The sequence below is a fragment of the Coturnix japonica genome, chromosome 6 (genome assembly GCF_001577835.2).
Source record: "Coturnix japonica isolate 7356 chromosome 6, Coturnix japonica 2.1, whole genome shotgun sequence".
Classification (NCBI taxonomy): domain Eukaryota; kingdom Metazoa; phylum Chordata; class Aves; order Galliformes; family Phasianidae; genus Coturnix; species Coturnix japonica.
In genome coordinates, this window is record NC_029521.1 from 29,160,882 (window position 1) to 29,185,335 (window position 24,454).

At 42.5% G+C, this 24,454-nt stretch overlaps 1 protein-coding gene across 1 annotated transcript in view; it reads right to left on the reverse strand.

Moving 5' to 3' along the window:
• The window catches only part of C6H10orf90 (chromosome 6 C10orf90 homolog), a 56,486-nt gene extending 39,316 nt beyond the window's left edge, over positions 1–17,170 (reverse strand). Inside the window, 3 exon segments of the mRNA XM_015867613.2 lie at positions 16,669–16,838; positions 16,840–16,892; positions 16,894–17,170. Coding sequence (XP_015723099.2) covers positions 16,669–16,838; positions 16,840–16,892; positions 16,894–16,929 — 259 coding nt within the window. The 5' untranslated portion in view covers positions 16,930–17,170.
• Between the last annotated feature and the right edge of the window lie 7,284 nt (positions 17,171–24,454).

The window sequence follows — 24,454 nt, forward strand, 5'->3', positions numbered from 1 at the left end:
TCTATTCTCCTGCTCCATTTGTTTTAAGCCACAGACATCTATTCTCCTGTTGGAGCTTAAAGATCCTGTGGTTTGTTCACCATGATACATTCATGTAATTTGGTTAGTGAGAATGATAGACAGGTGTGTATACACAGGTATTGATTCTATAGAGTGCTGCATTATTCAGGAGAACTGGGAGTAAAAGGTCAATTTTTACAACTGAAGTATTTACAAAGTAATTACCAAGTATTATTGAAATCCCACCACCTGAATCCAGCATTAGATCAGTACAAGATTCATGTTCTGCTTTAACCGCTCAAAACACTAAGTTCAAATACAGGAAAGAAACCCTATGTGCAACCCTATAGCACACACCAACACTACACATGAACGCACTGCAGAGATACCTGGAGCAGCAGATAACAGCATGCTCAAGATCATGCTCATTAGGGTTAAACATCTCAGCACTCTTAAGTCAAATCACACACTTTCAAGATATTGACCTTCTCTTAAAGAAAAAAAAGAAGTTAAGATACAGTTAAAAATGAATAAATACACTGCTTGGATGATTAGTGGCGTGACTGTGATCTATCATGAAAATGAACAAAAATACCAGCAGGTGATTTATGTTATCTGAAATGAAAGGGCAAAGATGTTGCTCATACTCCAGGCTTAAAGGATTATTTTGGAAGGTCAGTCTAGTATCTGTCACAGTGATTTAGTACTATCCTACTACTCTAAATGTATTAGCACATTAGTTACAGTAATATTGGTATTAACACATTGGCCATAATATTAATGCTGATAGGTACATAAATACAGCATTATCTACTTCATTCAGCATTTAAGGAAAGTTTATCAATCCACATTTGCATAGTGGGGTTTTGCATTTCAATCTTCCTTTACTAAAACAAGCCCCCAGACCAAGCACCGATGCCTCCATCCCTTGGTTACCAGTCAGTGCCTCTGGAGGTGGCAGAACTTGGGTACCACCAGGCTTTGCAAGGCTCAGTCCCCCTCAGACTGCACTGTCATTTAGTTCTCCATTGCTTTAAAAAGTTAATTCTAAATCAATAAGGTGTTATTGACTTCCCTGAAACCAACTGAGACAGAGGCCCAATATTTCCAAAGTCCAATCTTCCAAGGCTCCTGCTTTTCTAATGCAGCTCGTGGTTTGCTGTTACTGGATTAAGGCTTAGAAGTTACTAAACCCAAATTATCATCATTTCATGCCCTGTTGCCAACCCCAAAACCAGCCTGATGGGCTTGGGCAGAAGCGACAGAGAGAAGCAGGGCAGGAATCCCATGCATGTAAAGAGATGTAATGGAGCAGGTGGTTTAAATGAGGAGTTCCCAATACCTTCGCCTACAGCAAGTTCTGATAGCAGGCACTGCTTTCTGTGATGAAATAAACAGCTTTATGTTACTGACCTCTATCACACACAGCTATGAAATCCAAGTGCAATTGTAGCTATTCGGTGCTTTTTAGATATTCATTTCTCTTCCCTGGTGCTTAAGAGGGCTGACTGAAGGCAGCTTATACAAACCAAGGCTTCCGACACCTTCACACATTATAGACTTCAAAATACAGTTTTTTCCTTCCAGAAGGTGAAAGTGTTAAGTCATTTCTTTGAAAGACCCGATGGAGCTTCTTGCTCATAAATAGGAAAGGCAGCAGTTGGAGACTGGGCTGAGCACAGCCAGGCGGCTGCCCCATAGAGCAGGACCCAGGTCTGTGCCTGCAGCCAGCCACTAACGGCTTATCCCAGATAATAATGTCGATTAGCAAGGGCTCATCGGATGGAGCCGTGTGCCAGAAATAATTACGGCTCAAAATGCAAGAGCCTGGTAGGAAGGGATTGTCATTTGTGAAGTCGGTCCATTTTATGGAGACATAACCCTCATATTACAGTGGAGGATAATTTGGCAGTTAACAGTTCCAGTGGCTCAGAGATATAAAATACAGTCCCATCAATGTGTAAGATTAGAAATAATTAGCCCCTATATGGTAAAGTCATCAGTTAGAAACTAGACTCCATCTGGGGACATTTTGTAACGATGCCCCAGGGACAAGTAAGACGGGACCTTTGACTTGCGTGATTTGGAAGGGACTGAGACCTAATTAAATCCGCAAAGATGCAGTAACTGCACTAAAAGGGTTTTTAAATATGAAATGTATTCCCTTTCTCTAAACAAATGAGGTATATTACATGCTGGAATAGCAAGAGAATTAATCAGAAGACAGTGAGTAAACAGCTTCTCTGTGGCTGCCAAGTAGAAGATGGTACAAAACTACACAGTACCGCAGCACATTTAATATGAACATAAAAAGAACTATTAAATGTTCTTCAAAGGATTAGGCTTTATTTAATGGTGGCCAACACCAGAAAGTTCAAAATAGTGGGTTTCTTAAAATCTGCTTCTCTGAATGCAGAAATCATAATAAATGCTGATTGCTTTGGATAAAGATAATTCACTGCCAGAAAGGACACAGAATTCTTTAAAATCACTCATTACAAAACCCAGACTCGAGGTGTTTCTAATGGGGACACACAGAGCTGTTTCAATTTTGCTTCAGAGTTCCCAAAAGTGCTTCTGATGGTCCATTTTCATGACCAGACTTTGCATTTGGTACTGGAGAAACCAGAAACCTGAAGTTACCTTTTGAGCAATGACTGCTTTAGTTACACGATTTATCTCCTCCCAAGAAAAAAGTCACCACCCAATATTAACATTTTCCTACCATAACTCAATTCTCTGCATTTTTTCAATGCAAAGCCTGGAAGCTAAATGGGAAAGTATTTTAAGGACAAGCAGAGCAGCAGAGACGTACTGATTTCAAAGAGAAAACACTAACCAAGATGGCACATGAAAATTCACACACTTCATCATGCTGCTTAAAGGAGACTAATTAGAACTGTATCAAATGCACACATAGATCAACATTGAAATAAGAATAATACTGAAGGATTTAGCTACATGGTAATACTTCTCCTTCTCCCCCCCCAACCACTCCTCAAGTCAATTCAGTGTTTTAATCTATCAACAATGCCTGTAAAATTATGTGTTATTTGGGATTACCAGTAGAACCATGAATCGGGTGATCCTTATTTCAGCCAGATTTGGTGAAAGATATCAAACCAAGACTGGAGCTATGAATTAATTATCCCATACAACACATCCACAGTCAACTGCACAACTAAAAACCATGTAATTAGTATGATGAGCAAGCAAATTCACTTGAAAGCCGCATACAAACAAGCTGCCAATGATAAAGTCACTACGGGATGACACTGGGGATGCACACAGCTATTGTAACTTAAATGCTGCCATGCCTGTCTTCTATGAAAATGAATCAGTCATCAAACATTTAGATATAGTGCTTTAACTACAATGCGTGCATACAAAGTCATTTCTTCCATACACAATTGTTTCTAAACTATTTATACTCATACATGTCATCTCCATGAGCACCCATCTGCATATACTGTAGCTGTACCAGCACCAATATTACAGAATTTAATAGAATCATAGAACGGCCTGGGTTGCAAAGGCCCACAATGCTCATCCAGTTCCAACCCCCTGCTGTGTGTGGGGTCCCCAACCAGCAGCCCAGGCTGCCCAGAGCCACATCCAGCCTGGCCTTGAATGCCTGCAGGGATGGGGCATCCACAGCCTCCTTGGGCAGCCTGTGAACAGTGCATCACCACACTGTGTGAATTTCAGTGGGTTTTGCAAGAAAAGAAAATACAAAATACACTTATGCTGTTTCCAGTAGAAGAGCTTGCTGGCCAGTCAATCACCATTAGAAAAGTCAACAACAATCTAAATGCTCAAGCATTTCAAAACTTCAGGTGACCTTTCAAGAGGATTTCAGTTCAAAACCACGTTATGAGGAGAAGCTATGGATTTTGGAATTCACCTTATATCCAAAGCCTTTGCTAAATGTCTTGGAGATTGCTATAAATGTAAAATAAACATCAGTGGGGATCAAAGCAAGGAAAAAACGTATTAAGGAAAAGGCAGGTTGGTGTCTAGCCTCCGATCTGGGTCAAGAAACGTATATAGCTATTTGTCTTTGGTTACGTGGGTTGAAAATACAACTCAGAGTCTTCAGAACGAGAGTGATCACAGAAACAGGATGGGAGATTATGGGGTACAGAGCGGGACAAAAGTCTTCATTAAACAAAAAATAATAATAAACATAATCCCTCTCCAACAGAGCAGTCCCTGTGCAGGGAAATGCAGCAGAAAGATGAAAGCTTTACTGAGAAAACTTCAGGGACCAAGCAGGTCTGCAAGGAACACACGGCTCCATTCACAACAGAATAGAACAGCACACCTAACGCCCCTAAAGGTAAGAGCTTCCATTCAATGAATGCCTCTCCTTCCCTCCTCCTCCCAGCAAAACCTGCAGAAAGGTTGATATGTATACAAGGGCTGTAATACCTCCTGTGTTACTACCTTGGCCCACAGTATCAGAGGTGGATGTTGGTGGTATGGCAAAGGCTTTCCAGCCAATATTCTGTTACAGGTTGCTGTGTGACAGATGAAAGCAGAGGAGCAGTTTGACACAATGGCATCTGACATGGAAGGGCATAGGAAGCAAAGGTGCGTCATTGAATTCCATGGGTTCAAACAAGAAAAGTTGTAAAAAATAGTCAACACAAGCAGCACAAAAACAGCAACCAAAGCAATACTCTGCAAGTTCTATTTGGTATAGAAGAACTGAATTATCCAGGATGCCTGTTTATTTTTAAAAAGAGGGGTGGGGAGGTAATGATATCATGGCCACCTCAGAAATATGATGGGATTAAGATTAATCAGAGGACACTGTGGGAAAAAAAAAACAAACAACAACACAGTATGAATTATAGAGAAATGGCAGAAGACCAGGCTGATAAAGGAGCAGAGCCAAGAACATGGAAAATATACAGTAAGCAACATAAATAAGCAAAATGTACTTCAACAACTCCTTCAACTCAATTTCCATGCTAAAACAGAAGTATGTTAAGAACAATACTGACCCAAAATGGCCCAGGAAAGGGACCACTGATGATAAACCTTAAGAGACAAATAAGTTGGACCTTGACAGTGATATGATAGAGATCTAAAATCAAAAATGATAAAGATCACAAACAGCTTTCCAAAGATGCTCGGGAAGAGGCAGATTGTTTAACATGAACATTGGAAGATATCTTTTTTTCCCTGCACAACACCATTAAATCGTGAACCTAAATGAGACAAACCCAATGTTGTAGAGCACAGATTCCAAAAAGCAATTAGGCAAGTTTATGGAGGGTAAGTCCAGCCTTGGCATTAATCAAGACTGCGGAGTGGCTGCTCCGAGCTCAGGAAGATCCCTGGCTGAGGAAGCCAGGATGGTCTGCCAAGAAGGACGCAGTATTCTCTGCCCTCAGTTTTTTGGCTAGAATTAGGATCAAGATGTAACTGGATCTGACCTAGCATTGGGTATGTTCCCATCACTGTGCCTCTACACGAGATGCTATGGATGCTGTTTAGAAATAACCAAGGGGCTGAACTGTACTCTCCAGCATAGGAAGTGGAGAAGACCTTAACAGAAAATGCCAAAGTGGCTTTTTCTGTTGGTTGGTTTTCAAGCGAGATCTTTTCCTGCTAATATTCAAGGTCATAAAGACTTCAGACTCCTACACACAGCCAAAAGGTAAACTGCAAGCATTCATGAATGCCAGCAAATGCAGTGTTTTACTGCGGGAGGAAGCATTTGAGAAACTACCCCACCTTTCACATAAAAGCATCCTGCATGAAAATTTTAACATCTGCACAGAGTAAATTGTCCCAATAACTCCATAATTCCAGCATTCTAGTAGTGTAAATTGCAAAAGGAGCGAGGGCAGCCTTGACATACATTTTCAGTAGCATTCAATAAAGTAAACTACATAAAATAAGTCTAGAGGTCCCACCTTAAATGTGTTTGTGCCAAAACTGCATAAACTGAGCCAAGAAGAAGAAACTTCTGTCCTACCACAAAAGCTGTTTGTTGAAAAACAAAGCAGCACATTCAGGATTTTTGCCCTCCCCTATAACAGGGGGATACTCCAGAGAACAGGGTCATAATGGCATTGTCTCTATGGCTGCTTGGAAGCAGTAATGCAGTTATTGTAAAGATTTGTCAGCAATGAGGTCACCGTGCCCCAAGTCACAGAAAACCTTCATCTACCTATAACCCTATTACAGTTTGCAAGCTAAATATTTTCTTACTCAACCCTTTGGCTTGCGAAAACATGTATTTACCTTATAAAGCTGTAATTCTGCATCAACATTCAGCTAATTGGAGGTTTGCTGTCATTAATTTAGATGATATACATTTGTCTTCCAAAAATTGCTTCTAGCATCTTCTGTAATGTAACCTTTCTCTTTTTTTACTGTCACACAACTAGCAATTCAGTGCTCACAAATGACCTCCTGTGCCCCAACCGTGCCATAACAATCAATGGCAGAAAATTCATAAAACAGATTAAATTCTGCAGTGTTTGCTTTGATGAATTAGTAGGATTTGTTCGCTTTAGCTGCTCAGAGTTAATCTTTGATTTTTAGCTGTGTGCACTGCATTGGAAAGAGCAAACCAAGGACACATCCTATCTCCCTTACTTCAATACTGACAGTGGAAATACAGAACTAGCACTAATTACAGTAAAGCTGACTTTAAGTTTATTACTGCTTATCTCTGTTATCTCATTACTTCAAACAATACATGAGGAGGAACTTCCCATGACAAAGCGTTTCTATATGAAATTGGACATAACTACATTATACTGTAGTGACTTGCTGGTATCACACAGTGCAGAATGAGCTGAGGATCATTTTCCCAGGAAGCTTTATGGGTGGCAAAACATCTCAAAGTAACAAAATTAACTCCATCGCCGCAACTCACATAATGTATTTTGTTCAACATGTGATTATTATTCACCATTTAAATTAAGAATTGCAAGGGAAATTCATTCTGAGCTTTTTCCATTTCCCTCATACACGCAATTTGGTTAATGAACCAAGAAACCAATTAGTGAAACAGCTCAATTTATAGCAGGTTAAGGTAATCTTTAGCCAGGGCACAGTTAAAATTTCCACACTGTGAAAAGAAGACTTTTCATCTTCACAAATAGCACTGTGGAGTTAATGAGCCCTCTTAGTATGAAGCATCAACGATAGCCCCGCTTGCCCACAGACTTCACCTCTTCCCCACCAGCACCTACCGTGAAGCAGCAGAACCTGGGTGAAATCTCCATATAAATACAGCATTTTCTATTTGAATTTTGGTGGATCTTGGCGTATCTTGGCACATCAACACGTAGCCCACAGCAGCCCATAGCAGAGCTGGATGTCTATGTAGAACCATTGCCTTTGAAGAAGGTTCATCTTCACGTAGCAGCTGTCCTCTTGCACAGCTCCCTCTCATCATCATACATCAATTTTATAACCCAGTGCCATGCTGAAGCCTTTTCCCCAGTTTCTAGCCCTACCTGACCTGTGAGCTGCAGCCATGGATCCACAGCCCAAAACAGCTCCTTCATACCTGGTGTCTCAGCTAGTTTCACTGTTTTAAAGTAAATGATTCATTAAAGGGGCTAAGCAAACAGCAGATGGACTCTTGATCTGAGCTTCGGAAGTATATTTTCCCTGTTCCCAGAATAAATCCACAGCCAGGCTGGAGGTTGGACCAGGTAAAGCAACACCAGGTTCAAAGGGCAAAATAAAGAATATAAAGGAGTAGGAGAGGCAGTCCACTGTTAAAAGAACGTCTTTGCTCCCAGGATTGCTTATGCATTTTGCGCTACAAAATGCAATAAAGTAGATTAAGAAAAATAAGAGTCTAGAGCAGCAGTCCAGGCTGGTGGGACCAAGTCTCATAACACCAAATAAATCCTGCCTTGGAAAACCATATTTTTTGTATGGGGATTCCATCTTGTTGGCAAACATCACATTATCACCCAACGTTAACTAAATAAAAGAAGATAAAGGCTCCGTGACCCAGAAGCTCAAGTCTACCTGTATGCATACCTCCCACCTAAAACCTCAAAACATTTTCTACCTCCCTGCCTTCTTATCTCCACTCCTATACCTCAGTCTTTGAAACTTCCTTGACATCAAGAAGTGGAACCCCGTCCTGCCTCTTTATATATCAACTCTAATGCCCTGCAGATGGTCAGGTTAAGTGCCTGAGATAGGGAAGCACAGCTGAGCTGGAAGGGGTTTGCTGCTATAACCATAGGAATACGGTAAGGACAAGATAAAGACACAGGGGAGCTCCTTCTGCAGTCAGCTTTTGCAGTCCCAGCTGGAAACACAAGCACTTCCACTGGAATTGTGGCCTGCCTGACACGTGCAATCTTAATGAGGCCTGGAATTGGGTGCAATTCAGAAGTTGTATATAGACAGGATCAGATCACTGCAAACACAAAGTGCAAGAACTAATTTGAACTGCTTGAACATTATTGGGCTGCAATCAACTAATCACTTAAGAAAAAGACCAGGAGTCACGAGCGGCTTAATGTAAACATCTTTTTTAGCATGCAATAACAGCCAAAAAGGAAGACAAGTGCGAGACTGCATGCAAAGAAGAATGCATTATGGAAAGCACAGTAACATTCTATGTGATTTGAAGGTATGCTAAAGTACTGCATTTGCTATGGATTCTCATCTGTAACATTTTAAGGGTATCTAGGTGATCTAGTGAGAATCTGGGAGTGAACAGTTGTATGGGGAATTGGTAATCACAGCCTGAACCTCTGATTAATCAGCTGAGGCAAGTGTTGGGTCAGCTGTGGGAGCACAGGTGAGGGTAATTCAGCTGTGCTACAGAAAGGGGTGGAGCTTGACTCCATCTCCTCTTAGACCTCATTTAAGGGCTGACCACCACTAAGGCAGCATCTCTTGGAGATTGCTCTTTGGTGGAGGTTGCCTTTGTGTTTCCCAGCAGACTGAAATCTTCCACATGGGTGACTTTTTCCTGTAAATAACCTTTTGGATATTTACTACTATCTTTTTGTTATTGTTGCCAAACAATAGTAATTACAGGAGGTTTTGGTTTTTGAACTCATTGCATTAATAACCACAAATTTACTAAAAACATATTTGGTTCTTATGTAGCCAAGAGGTCCTTGGAGGTTTGGGTTCAGTTTGATGCTAGAAGTCAGCCACTTCTTTTTTGCCTTACAAGAGTGAAGAAAAAAGGGAATGAATTTGACTTTATTTACAGCAATGGTAATATTACAAGAAGCATAAGACTTGGTAATTGAGTCAGGAGTAGAAGTGAAAGTCTCCTGTGACAGCCTGTAATTGTCAGAGCTCCAAATAAATGCAGCAGACACAGACCCAAGTCATATTCTGAATGCCTGGATAGTGCCTGTATCAAACCTGAACTCTGGGCCTCTAGAGATTTGCTTCTCACTGCACTCACTCTGGTCCTTCAATTTTAATAGAGAAAATATTAACCAGAACACTGGATGGGTAATTCTCCACTACAAGCTAAAAATATTTCATGTGGAAGTGCATAGAAAATTCCATCCCCTAGCAACTGAGAGATTCCTGCTGGAAACAGTGACAGCAAAAGTGGGTTTCCAGGAACATGGAGTCAAGCAAGGATTCTGTAGTGAAGGTGTGAAACTGTTGGCAGTTCTGTCTGATCGCTGGCTGCACTTGGTTGTGCTGAATGCGCTCAATTTACTGTAGAAATTGGCCTGAAGTATTACAGAATTCCAGGGGCCCTGATTAAAATAAACTGTTGAAGATACATGTACTGCAGAGAGGCTCTCGAGTCCAGGGGGAGCTCTGTATGTACAGGAAGTGTTGGGCACCAGAACAACAACAAATTAAAAGAATATTATTGCTGGGTTCTGAAAACAAGCTACAACACTGCTGCTACGTGAGGAGCGCGAAGGGGAAGGGATGCAACATTAGAAGTAATGAAAGAGAATTCAGATGCAAGGCAGAGAGCAAGCTGGAGACACAGGCAGTACAGGAACATGTGTGGTTAAGGCCAAGTTGTTCTGTGGTAACCACCTACCAGCTGGGATGTTTGGAAGGGCAGTCTCATTTGTACTATTTGCTTTTTTTATTCACTCTGATATAAGGCATTTCTTCAAGAAGATGATTTCCCTTCCTACTCACCATCCCATCCTTTGCCCAAGGAGGCTGTGGATGCCCCATCCCTGCAGGCATTCAAGGCCAGGCTGGATGTGGCTCTGGGCAGCCTGGGCTGGTGCTTGGCAACCCTGCACACAGCAGGGGGTTAGAACTGGATGAACATTGTGATCCTTTTCAACCCAGGCCATTCTATGATCTGCTTGGCAGGAAATGCATTTTAGTTGGCTTATTAAATATAGCTGCATCGTGCATCAAAAATCACTGATAACATACGGCAGCAATGTTATATCCACTATGAGAATAAGTTGCATTACACATGGTGCCTAGAGTATATTGCTCTGGTAACAATTTGAAGTGGCTGTGCCTCTTTTAAACCTGTGCTTGGCAGCAGACAGAGAATATCAGTGTCTGGCAGGTGGATTTGGGGTAAATGGATACTGTGATGATGAAGGTGAGGACTCTCCTCCCTGACATCTCAAAGGTGATGCTGAGCCCAGACATGTGCATGCATTACCCATCCTTAGGCTTGTTCCAGCCATGTTTTCTGTGCCTGTTTGTGCCTTTTGCTCCTCCTCTGCCTCTTCTAGGTATCACTTAGTCTCCTCTGCATTCTACATCCATTGTCATAATGCAAATAAATGCTCCTCTATGCCTGCTGTGTGCAAGTTTAGGGTCAGGAATCCTTACGCGTACATCAGAAGCTGCTGTTATTTTTCCATTTTGCCATTTCCTTAATAGGAACAATTAAAGTTATGTGCTGATTGAATACAGTGTATCCCAGCATTTCGAGATATAATCTAACATAAAACAGCGTATGTTTTCATATGTGCCTCCCAAAGGATTCCCACATCTGTCACAAGCTGCAATCACCGAATGATTAAAATTATGCTTTTTCTGGAGCAATCTGTGGAAGGCGTATTGATAACTTGCCTTCTCTATGTGTCTCAGCAGAGGAGAGGAGGGAAATCTTCACTGAGTACAACAGTTAAATGTCAGCTGATAGAGGAAATCCGTGGGATATTTAGAAAGTACTAAGTGCAGCCAGTGTTTGTTCTAAAACATAGAGGAGTACGTAAAAGCTGAGATCCTTTAAGTGAACTAAGTTGAAATTGCTCCAAAAAATATTCCTTTTGAGCATGCTAAGCCATTGCCTTGTTCATAAAGTTATGATTTCTGTGAGATCAAAAATCCTGCAGAACTGACCCACTCTTCTTGTACCACTGATGTCCAAAAGTCATTACAAATGGTTATGACAATATGCCAACAAATATTAAGTATGTATAAGATGGGTTCCCCAGCTATAAGATGGGTTCCTAGCAATTGTCAGTACCTGTCACCAGGCTCGCTTAGGCAATGAAGGATGCAATGCCAATGCTTATGTTCATCTACGTTGATTTTTATAGTGGAAAGCTAAGGAACAGGAAAACAAAGCTGTAAAAGAAAATACATATTAGCATTTAGATTAACAGTTGTGATCTCAATTTCTCATCACCAGACAATACTGAAATACACGAGGATGATTTAAGAATTCTTCAGAAAGGTTAAGGGCTCCTTGAATTCAAAGGGTTGAGAAACACTGGCCTACAAGATAAATGGCAGCGGCTCTGACATGTGCTCCATATCCTCAATACATCTGGACTCTAGCTGGAATTAAAATTCATATTGCAGCAGCAATTAAAAGACAGAACTAGGTCATGAGCTGTTGTTCTAGGCACTGTGTGGGTAAAGAAGGGGAAAAAAAGAAGCAGCAAGCAGAGCCTGTCCTAAAAACTTCAGCGTTAGGAAATCCAGAAATGCAAGATAAGAAAAAGAGAAGAACACGAGAGGAAAAAAAGCAGTTTGGGTGTTTTAGCAACCCCTGCTGTGCACTGAACTATTCACCAAGGAAAGGCCGGTAGCTCTGGGCAGTTCTCAATGCTCATTACACTGACTGAGTTCCAAGCAGAGGACTCACCAGGGCTGCACGTGCAATGTGCTTCCTTACACCTCTGATCAGCATTGCTTGCAAGAGGCTGCTCTGCGGCTGGAAGGTTTCAGCAGAAACCATAGCAACCCTCCTAAATCTTCTGGAGCTGCAGTTAGCAATTTGCTGTGTCCATTCTGGTATGCAGCCTCTTCTTTTCGCCCATTAAGTTCTGTATCTCCCCACAGCTATTATACCCTATACAGAAAGAATTGTATGGGAGAGAGATCCACGGAGCACTCAATGGCACATCGTACCCAGCGTGAGCGTATAATACGTTGTATTATACATGTCCAATTCTAGATGTAGGAACCACAATGAAATCTCTTTGCTCTAAGTCTTTTTTTAAATGGTGCTTGGAAACTATTGCAGGTTTCACTGACCCTCACTGCAGACTGGTTCTCAGGTGGTTTCACGGTGCTACCCAGCATTATTAACAAAGGTGATGGCCCGCCTTCATTTCAATGGGTGTCTCGTTTTCATTCACTCAGTCACATGAGCAGAATGACACCTGAACCACATTTTAGCAAAGCAAAAATCAGCCATGTGGCTGTTGATTAAACCTTCCTTTGGGAACAGTTCGGACTGAAAAGCGATCTGTTAACAAGAACCGACTATGCAGAAAGAAAGTATTCTGAGAACTTTGCCTGTAAAAGCATGATATTAACATGGAGAAATAAATCCAAAAAGGCATTTTAAGTAGATGGGAAAAATAGCCAGGCTGGATGTGGCTCTAGACAGCCTGATCTGCTGGTTGGTGACCCTGCACATAGCAGAGGTTGAAACCAGATGATCATTGTGGTCCTTTTCAACCCAGGCCGTTCTGTGATCCTATCATTGCTGCGGTTGTGCAGGATTTTCCCTGCTGGTTACACCTGGTGGGCTCCCATGTGCCAGACCTGCCAGGAGTGAGGATGGTAACTGTAATTCCACAGCAAGAACAAAGCTCTCTGAAATACACTGCCAAGAGATGGGAAAGCACCAAAAATGACAAAGTGATCGCTACAGAGATACACCATAGTATTACTCAGAGGAATTCACACCGATTGCTCAATTTGGACTGCAACTAAAAAGGCTTTTTAAGATTCACTCACAAGTGCAGTGAATATCTTGCCAGTAATAGATTAACTCTTTCATCAACTCAGGGAACAACTACAGACTTAGTGTTAAGATATTTCTCTCTATGGAGCTGCTGATGCCTCAAACCGTGGAAACATCAAACAGTTTCCAGCAGTCGTTCATTACTGTAATGGTTAGAGGGAGACTAATAACGCTCCTCATACAGCTTCTCTGAGCATAAGCAAATGAGAATAAAAATCAAATAGTTTAACCTTTGAAAGCATACCATCACTGACTGCTGGTAACGCCACAGAGCGTTTTGAAAGGCACCACTGTCAACTAATGAGTGAAAATGAACACACTCTTCCAGCTCATTGCACTCACAGCACAGCGCTGCGATGCGTACTACAGACCAGCTCGTATGCGTTCTTGAAGGCTGTGAAATAAAAAGTTCTCTAAGTGTGACCTTTCGTAGTTGTCATTTAAGCACATCAAGGTTGACATCCAGGTTCAGAACTTCCCTTTCTGTAGCTTGCAATGATTTCATCACCCGCAGTCAAGCAGGAGAGACTTTGTGGCTCTCTTCTCTTGCCCCCTGCCTGCTCTGCTGCTTAATAAATCCAGTCTGCCTCGGACACCACCAGGTGTCACAACTGGGTGCACACAAAACAAACTGCTCAGGAGCCTGGCTAGTTCCTTAACTGATTAGCCCGCTGGGAGGAAGAAGCACACATTCCCCAAGAACTATGCAGCTGAGGATGAGTCTTTCACCTCATTAATTCCACATGCCATGGGAAGTGGGTCTGAAGCATTACACCATTGTACACGACTGTGATTAATGCAGGTTACACATCACCCATTGTAATCTAACGCAGGTTTGGGTTGGGGACCACACGCATGGCTTTGATTACGGTTGTCCTCTGCCCACCTCTCCCTCTCTGGAGAGACAGAGACCAAATGGCCACGTGAAACCACAGCAGTGTTGTATGAGAACAGCTTTGAAACATGCCCTGGGGGGATATCAGCTTGGGTTGGACAGGACCACAGACAGAGTAAGTGCTGCTGCTCTTCAAGTTCTGCTTCAGTCACAGAACTGGATTTACAGCAATAGAACAGATGGAGGACAACTAAATACCTTTTAGAGTTGGTATGCACTGTAGTTTTATCTATGCTGTTGTCCCATTTAGTATGTATATGGTCTTACCAGCTCAGCTTTTCCACTTGGAAACTACTGGTCAGCTATAAGCCAATCATTAGGGTGGTTCTGTTGTTTTGATAAGGATCAAGATCAAACTGAGACATTGCAGGGGCTGTTCTACCCTTCCACCAGGGAAGGCTCCCCACTCCCATGCAACCCAAGTCCCACCCCAAGGAAACACCAAACAGAGTTTGCTATGGGGCTCAGACCTGAGGGGCTGGTAAAGCAGGTGTTGTAGCCAACACTTGTCTTTTCCAGGGCCACCCTCCCAGCCTTGCTCAGCCTGCACATGGTGCAGGCCACACGCTGGCTTTTCCAGTCTTTCTGCTTTCTCTGCCATCAGCTCCCAGCCAGCTGCAAAACAACAGCTAGAACATTTCCATTTTCAGCAGCAGAGAATTTCTGCTTTCTGTTTGTACCATCACCTGTAGTGTGTATAGTACACCTATAGATACTAAGGTCATATTGTACCTAATTTGCAAATATAAAGCATCAAAGCCACATGCCATGCTGCAGGATGAAGCTAAATAGAGAAGAATCAATTCACTTTTGACATCTCAGTGCAACCAACAAAAAGCCAACAGGTACTTAATAACAGCTTCACTTAAGTGCAAGCTCTGCGTATCAGCTGGAAACATCATCCATTATATACTTGTTTCATTTCTGTTTCGGTCCATTCGGGGTAAGGACAAGAGCATCATATCTCAGTGGTTGTAGGGTAACATTCAGAGCCATGCTGCCACCACTGGCATCCAGCACAAACCAAATGCAGGTCGGTGGCACAGAGCTTCATGACTATTTATACTTCTCAACCCCACTGCACTGAAAGCTTTTAAGTAATTAGATGTCACAGTGGCCTTATGCTAAAGTTGTATCCTGTCCAAAAGGAAGCAAAACCTCACGTACCAAAGCAGCCTACAACTACAGCCGCTGGGATAAGCAGTGCTATTCCACTGTGAGCACATCTCTATTAAAATACATTGGGTTTGCACTGTCTTACTGACACCCCCAATACATGATTCCACTTTTCTCTCATATACTTCTAGAAGCTAAAGCGCCATTTGGTAAAGTGTAATTTAATATGATCACTTTAATGCATTCAAACACACCGCTAAAAGCCGTATTGCTAAAATTACCTTACAGAACACCCAGGTAGGACAGACACCGTTATCTCCTCGACAAGTATGGGCCTCATGCTACAGCGCTTACTGATGTGAGTCTGTTGAAACCAATAGGGTTACCTACGTGAATATGGATTACTGCCATGATGAAGGAGTGCAGGATTACATCCATTGTTTGCATACCTCCTGTTGTTTACACATCCCTGTTTCCACCTCTTTTTTGGTACCTCTTCAAACACAGGTACAGCGCTTAATTACTGCCGGCGCCAGGTAGCACCATGCTGCACTTTTTATTCCCTTCAAAATCTGGCTGTCTTTTTGATGTCAGGTAAAATGCTTTTATGATCAAAACAAAGGAAATAAAGTAGCAGCAAAAGAATCTGGACTATTTAATTAGAATCCAAGAAATAAAGGGGAAGAGCTGATTATCCACAATCAAAACATATTTACGATTCATTTCGTATTCATACCCCCTGTTCACAGCCTCTCCTCCTGGGAACTGGCTATTTATATCTGTTTTTTAACTGTGCCAAACTATGAGTTACCTGAGAGCTCCCAGGCACTGATCATGGCATCGCTATCAACAAAACTCCAGCAGACAATTGAGGTGAATATCATAGAGATGGGCTGATTATGATTAATAAAGCAGAAACTATTGATAGTACCAGCGACTCTTGCTTTACTCCATCACTGCCAATATCTGCAATATACACCTCCTTCCTATGATACGACAGAATAGTTAATGCTTGGTAAGGATGGCATAGAAGTCCCAGTTCCTGTTCCCAAACCAATTAGGAAAGTATTCAGCTGGGAATAAGAGAGCAACCACACACCTTAAGCTCAGAACAAGGAACCAACATTTCTTACGAAGAGAAACTAACATTCTTTCAGGTTTCCCACTTTGACACTCACTGAGTTACATCAGTCTCAGTTTGGGTGGCAAGAAACCCAATTTGGATCACAAACACATTTAACAGCATGTCACGTGGACTTGAAAATGTAAGTAACACGAGTTAATTTTGGAAGGCTCCACTGCCCCATCGGCAATCAGCTCTGCTGTTGGTGTATTTCCTATAGGTAAAAGTGAAGTCAGTGCACGCCTTCCTGGGCTGCTCGAACTCATTTCAAACGCCGTTTTCAGGCAGATCGGCAAAACGCCGCATGCTAAAGTTCCCATAAACGGGGAAGAGCTGAGGACAACGCAAGTGGCACAAACTTACCCAAGCGTGCTGCTCTCTGCCAAGAGCGCTCATTCAGGGTCACGTACACGTGAGTTACAAACCATCCCCGGGTCCGTGCTGCACGGGGCTGATGCTCGGGCTCCCCCCGGCTGTGCCGGGCATAGGATGGGCACAGAGCTTTGCTCCCTCCGGATAACATCGGGTGCCGATGGTGATGGCCGAGCGGTGGCCGCCACTTGTTGCTTGGTGCCAGGAGCAGCCGGGAGCTGCGAGCCGGGCTGCGTGCCCTGCATTATTCATGCCTCCACCTCCCGCATTAGCATGCGGCTCAGGCAGAGGAAATGGAGCAATTCATTTTGTCCTTTTGTCTTCGGGAAAAGCTGGCTGGATTAATGAGGGTTATCTGTGATGATAAAACCTGGGCCTGCTGATTTATTTAGTCCGATTGGTGGGAATTTGTGTCCCTAAACGCAGGTTTTACAGCCGGCACATAAATTCTGCTGCGTGTTCCCAGGCTCAGGCAGGCACCGGCCGTTCGGCTCCAGCAACAATATCACATGAATGTTTCATTCTCTTGACTTAAATATTGAAGCTGGGCTCTTTGTTTCTGAGTGCTTCTCAAGCAAAGTTAAGAGGAGATCTCCAAGTGCTCACATTCATATGTGATCATATTTCAGCAATGACCCCTTGCACTGCTAAATAGCCAACTCCTGGCTCTGCAAACGTCCTTGTTCCAAATAAGAGATAAGGGGGTGAAAAAAAACTTCAATGCATAAACTGCTTCTTAAAGAAGCATCATGTTTGAAACAGAGTTTGAAGGTGATATACTTCAGTTTGACTTTTAAGTTTGTAGTTTAAGGTTTGTAGCGCTGTTTTATTCCTCAAAAAAAGAGGACACTGAGAGTTAACTGAGCTACAAAGGGTTTTACAGAGAGAAAATACCTCTAGTGGAAGTATTTCTGAGGTACGTGCTTCTAATGGAGAGGGAGATTACTTACTACAAAATCAGCTGAGTGCATTCGTGACCTCCACATTACCCAGATGCCTTTCTAGAAGATATGCTTTCACCAAACAGAGAACACAAAGTTATTAGACTCAAAGCAGCAAAGGTTTGAGATCTGGAGAGCAAAAGAACAAATTCCATAAGCTCTTTGCATTGTATCGTGTTCAAGTAGTTCTACAGCACATATTTTCCTATCAGGTGAGCGTAGTGATTTTGATAATCTTTAAATCAAAGAGTTTTGCACTGATTTCAGCCATTACATTGCAACGATGATCCGAATGGTGAACATTTGATGGCAGCCTTTGCAATGTTTGCTGATGGGCCTTTCTGGAGTAACGCAGCTGCACACACATTCCTCCCACCATATTCTCATGCTGGTTAAGATGGGAATGAAAAACAACTTGGTATAGAAGAAATTGTTGGGTTTTGCCTGAAATCTGATAACTAAAACTTATTTTTGCCTCTTACATTATTATTCCAGGCTGAGAAAAGCTCAACTTTATTCGGTTTCTGACATAGGTAGGATACAGTGACACAGGGATTTGAAGACTTTGATCACAAGCTTAAGACTATAGCAGAGACAGAAGAACTTACGGTAATTGGCTGGATGGATGCTGGCATGAAATGGAATTTGATCCAGATTGCAGGTGCAGTGGAGTTCCAAGGCAGCACATCCAGAGATCGCTGCTGAAGTCACATCTTCCCATGCTGGATTTTTAACAATGGACATAAAACATTTTCACCCAAAATAATGTTACTTCCCTGTGTTGAAAACATCCTTCAGGATATGTGCAATGCTAAGGGAATGGTGGGGCAGAAAAGGAGAAGATAACCAGATATTGGTCAACTCAGACCTCTGAAACATTTCCCCTCAGGATGTACCAAGACTGAATTTGATCTTCATCCTGTGTATATAATGATATCTCAGGCTGCAGCTGTGGAGGGGATTATTCAGGTCAATAACAGTGAACAGCTTCAGCAAGGAAGCTGGCATGTCCTGCACCTTCTCTAGAGGTCTCCAGGTAGCTGATGAACAGGAATGAGAGCAATCAAGAGCTACAGAGGAGGAAAAGGGAACAGCTGTCTATTGATGCTATGCAAGTTTTGCCTGAAAAATTGATTGACACAGTTGTAGCTCAAACTACCTATTCAGCCAATGTCACGTATGCAAGTCAGTGACAAATTGTGGTTGACTGTGCTTGAAAGCTACAGAAATGTTGAGTAGCACAAGCAGGAAGATGGGGTTCCTATCCATTGCCATCAAAATATCATCTTTTAGTGCTGTTGACAGTTTAATAGCTACTTCTGTACACTGGAGCGCATTGTGAAGTACTGCCACTATATTATTAACCTAGGCTGGAACTTTCCTGCAAATGCAGGGGAAAAACCATACATATCGAGCTTTTGAAATACTTTAAGATTAAAGGTGTGCTATTCACAATGTGAATATTCTCTCTCTAATTGCATTTGATGAGGACTTGATAATACTTTTACCCCCAATTACATTATTGCCATTTTTTCAGATCAAGTTGATTTCACTCCCTTTAAACGTACAGATGATGGTGTTTGGTTCAGTTTCAAATAAAGCATTTTCAATTCCATTTGCTTCCTCTGGGCATTTGAGATGGGATGTGGAGGAGCTAAGCAGCCTTGCCCTGACCAGCAAGATACAGCACAGCGTGTTCCATTGGGGGCTAGCAGAGCCTCCATCCCTTCAGCAAATAATCACTGCAGATAGAAAATGTCTTTGGGCCAAGTTGCATCCATGTATGTAATTACTTGAAATCATTCCTAGAAAAGACCAACTTGGATCACACCTTTGAAACAGTTTGCATGGCCTCAATCTGTCACAGTTCAAAGCAGATGTGTATAATATTACAGAGATTAAGCATATTGGGTAGCTGAGGATGGACACGGTGACTGTGTGACTAAGGAAAAGATTTGAGATTCGGGAGACTGGGATGTGACTGTCTATTGATACCTTTAAATTAGCTATCACTGTACTATCTGGTTTCTGTCAAGGTACTGCAAAAAATCAGTGAGATGCATCTAGGAGGTCAGGGAATCAATTCTCTGCTTTCCCCATGGGCTGTCCCCTCCCTGTTGGCTGTCGTTCAGTGTCAGCTCAGTTGTTTGACTTATGTTCTTTCACACAGCTGGGAGGCAGCATCAGAGGGGCCACAGCTGCCACCTAATGACGGTGTCACCACTCCAAGGTGGCCCATCCATGGCATCCAGTGACCCAAAATGGCACCTCTGCAAAGCAGTTTGTCCATGGCTTCCACATACCCAAGGTGACACCTCCCAAGATGACCCATCCACAGCTGGCAGTCCTATGGTGTTCAGAGGTGGTGCTCATGGAACATGATGTCAGGAGGGGCTCCAGGAGACTGGGGACAGCACTGTTAATGAACCCCAAGAGCTGGAAATGGGGTGGCAGGCATGGCAAAGCAAGGGATATGCATTCTGCTCTGACATTATTCCCCATCTGTTTTTTTTTTCCTGAAGTACCAGAAAAACAAAGCATTACAAAAATGTCAAGCTGTGTGAAGAAAAGTCGAAAGCCAGAAAATTCAGCATTAATGCTGGTTCTTTAACTCAAGTCATTAACTCGGAGGCACGCCTGAAGTCTGGGGCAGGAGCTGAGCTCTCGCTGGTTTGTGTAACTGGATCAGTGTTGGTGCATCCAAGGGGGCACAGATTCACATGGTCTGTGAACACATGAGGGGAATGGGGACTGACTGAGCTAAGAGACTGGGAGTCGCTGTTACTGGGGAAGGGAAGTGCAATCAAGAGACAGATTTCCAGAGAAATTGGGTAGGGAAAGAAGAGAGAAGCTCATTCTGGAGACTGGCAGAAGTGGCAAGATTAGGGACACTGACAAATGAGAAACCCAAGAGAGAAGATGTGAGTTAAAAGGCAGCAAGGGAAAAAGAAAGAAGTTTGGACAGGAGAGATGGGGAATAATTGTGAAAAACTGCAGAGAGTGATTGGAGAGAGATTTGGATAGGGATCTGATAGCAATTTGGTGCAAAGATAGGGACAGCAGGGAAAATGGAAGGAGGACAATTTCTCTGAGGGAGGGAAAAGTAATTAGGAGAGCGAGGGACTAGAGAAGAAAAATGAAGAGAGAAAGAGCTCAGACTTGGTGGCAAAGGACAGAAGAGTCTGGGCATATTGGACTGGTTTCCCTTCTGTGGTGGGACAGGACTCAGGTCTCCATGTTCCTCTCTGCCCAGGATGTTTGCATAGCTGAGCCCTGTCCTTGATGCTCATTTGCATCACTTGTTAGCTCAAGTGTTTTGGAAGGTGGACCTTCCAAAGATCACATGGCAAATACAATTCTCTGTGCTGGGATTCCGGAATTGCTGCTTATTATTTCAAGGATTCAAAATACACACAAGAAAAGGCAAATAAAACAATCATTAAAGCTGCAACTTAAACACTTGAAAGGAAGAAAATTCTAAGAAAACTGAGGAGGATTTTGCAAACCCTGTGATACTTGCATATATAGAGAGAGCCCTTCTGTTCAAGGTCTTTGAACATTTTGGCTCTTTGAAAAGACACACAGTTGGATGCTTGTATTTAATTAAATACTTTTTAAGATAATGAGGACAGTAGCTTCAACATAATTCACAATCAAATGCAATCAAACCCAAGATTCCAAATTGCTCTTATTCAAATATCTGCTTCCAGCATCAGTAATAGCCTATACAGTTTTCAATGAAATGGGAATCATAAAACTACATCCCAGAGTTTACAGCTGTAATAAGAGCAGATTTATGAGCAATAAGGAAGTATCTATGTGTACCTTCTCATGCCTCTCCTCTCTAATGGGCTAAAGCTTGAGACATCCCCAAAAACATCTTTAATTACTTTAAGCGCTTAATTTAATGAAACAGGCATTTCAAACAAACACAAACTACTATTCCCCAGCCACCGTGTACATAAAACAACCATTATTTTTGCAAGATTAATAAAGTCACAGGTGAGTTTATAACAACCTAATTAAAGCATAATTTAAACCTAAGAGCAAGTCTGTTTTTGTGTCAGCACTGAATCAAGACGAAGAAATATAATCTGCTAAGGAATATATGGTTCTCTTTTTTGTATAATTCCTTTATGTATGAAGATACTTCAGAAATCACATCCTCTTAAGCTTTGCTTATAGAGACACGCAATAAAAGTGCTAGTGTAATTTTTCTCTTGAATAAACAAGAACGCGCTTACTGTTCCGCCATGTAATCCAGGAAATTAAGGAAGACCAATGAAATGATGAGAAAATAATTGTAGCTATGAAGACAGAGAAATATACCGATAAGTGGATTGAAGGGACAGCTTTGCTGGCTCAAAATTCAGATGCATTACATCAAGCAACTAAATATTTGCTCGGTGCCATTAACTTCTTTTCTTCTGTAGTAGAACATGGTGTTACAATATGCCGAATACATTCATTGGCACTAAAATTGGTGGGAAATGAAGCTGCTCCTGGCTGCAGGCTTGGATCCCTCACAAGCCCACTTCATCATAGGCAGAAACAGAGCAGTTTCAGGAGGTGACCAGGGGTTCAGAACGCACATTGCTGACCCAGCTGTGGAATTCCCATGGCCTTTTGTTGCCGTTCCAGGAGAAGTTTCCTGACTTATCAAGAGACAATTTAAAATGGGACTGATGGAAAAGGGAGAAGGAGGTGGCAGTGAAACTTTGCAGAATTGTCTAAAAGCTTGGGGAGGAAACATTTCCCTGATAAACACTGATGGAGCAATAGGGAACTAAGTGCATGCTGGGGGACTCCAGCCATTCTACAACCATTATTCCCACTTCTTTTTCTCATCAGTATTCATCAGCCTGTGCTTTTAAATTTCAGTTTCTGATGAATGTCATTTTTTCTTTTAAGAATATAAAGAGTGATCAGCCCCCACTACAAGAAAGGTGCAGAGCTCTTGGAATGAGTCCAGAGGAAGGTCCCTAAGATGGTCACAGGGCAGGAGCACCTCTCTTATGAAGAAAGGTTGAGGGAATGGGGCTTGTTTAGCTTGGGGAAGAGAAGGCTCCAGGGAGACCTTATTGTGCCCTTCCAGTACTTGAAGGGAGTATATAAACAGGAGGGGGAACGGCTGTTTATGAGGGTAGACAGTGATAGGACAAGGGGGAATGGCTTCAAACTGAGACAGCGGAGGTTTAGGTTGGATCTTAGGAGGAAGTTTTTCACCCACAGGTGGTGACGCACTGGCACAGGTTGCCCAAGGAGGCTGTGGATGCCCCATCCCTGCAGGCATTCAAGGCCAGGCTGGATGTGGCTCTTTTAGAGACAGCATCAGACCTGCTCCCACCTCTATAAGTGACCAGATAATACCAGATTACATTGCCTTGTTCGCCTCATCACTTCATTGCCAACCATTCATTACTCAGAGACTCGCTACTGTGGGCACTGCTAAGGGACCTCATATTCACGGACAGGAGAGAAACAAAAGGCTTTGTATGGAGTGAAAAAAATCCCTTCCTTTTTGTTATTAAAAATAACGCACCCTAAATTCTTCATCATACTTCTTTATTGTAGCAGAGACCATTATGAAGACCTGNTTTATTGCACATCCTGGAACACAGCAAGCAGCTGTGTTAGCAACTCTTCTGTACAGCAGACACCGATGCCACTCACTGATTCACTTTGTTGGCAAATCATACATAGAGGAAGCATTCACTCCTTTGACTCATTTCATTTTCTCACAATAAATAGAAATATATATTGGCACGCCAAGTATCTAATTTGACAGAGCACTTGTAGTCGCCTCTGTTTCATTAAATATTTAATTCCCAAATATTTTTAAATTTTAAACACAAGTTATTTAATTTCTAATGAACAATTAGGTATTAATTGGGCTCAAGGTAGTTAAACAAATCTATTCAGTGCAGCTGTGCTGTTCATAACCCTGATCAGCAATACAGATGGACTCAGTTGTATCTTCAGCACTGCATCACTTGCAGAATACTATTACAGCTCTAAAGAATCCCAAAGAGTTAGGTGAGGATAAACAAAGGGAGATGAAGCTATGATCTCTTACACAGATACGGCCATTTAATATTGCATTAGCTTCCCTGAACCAAGATGTGAAGAGACAAGTCCTCTCCTTAGTCCTGCTGCAGGTAGGGACAGCCCCATGCCTTTCCCTGCACAACATTACTAACATTTTCCTCAGACAACAGATCTAAGGGTTTTGTTTTTTAACCTCTCTGCAAAACGCTCCTATTGCTCTTGATTGATCTCTGCCTCGGACTAGCAGAAGCATCTCTCTGACCCTCACAAATCCCCTGCCACCTCACTTGCAGCCATCCCTCTTTGCAGAGCATTTTTCTGGCTCATTGCTTCAGCCAAACGACTCCTCTGCTCGCAGCCCTCCGCCGACTGCTGTGCCCTATTGCTTCAAACACAAACTATTACAGAGATGTTGGACTCTGCCTCTGCTCTGCTACCAACACATCCCTGGCTGCTGCTGTGTCATACCTCCCAGCAACAAACTGCATTTGTGCCACTTTCAGTGGATAGAAAGAACTTCCCTCTACAATATGAGTAGACTTTCCACCTCCAAACCCTTCCTTGAAGGTCACCTCTGCTTTGCATCTGTTTGAAATGCAAACCCACAGTGTGTAAGGAACTGGTGAAGCAAGATGCTCCCAAACCTCGCTGTAACACTGTGTTTCTCCCAGTTTTTGAGAGCCTCCCATGTTTTCCCTGTGAGTCCTCTGGCATCATGACCACCCTTTCAGCTCTCATTAAACGCCCATCCCAATGAGCTGAGATGCCTGGCTGGGGCTGCAGCACAG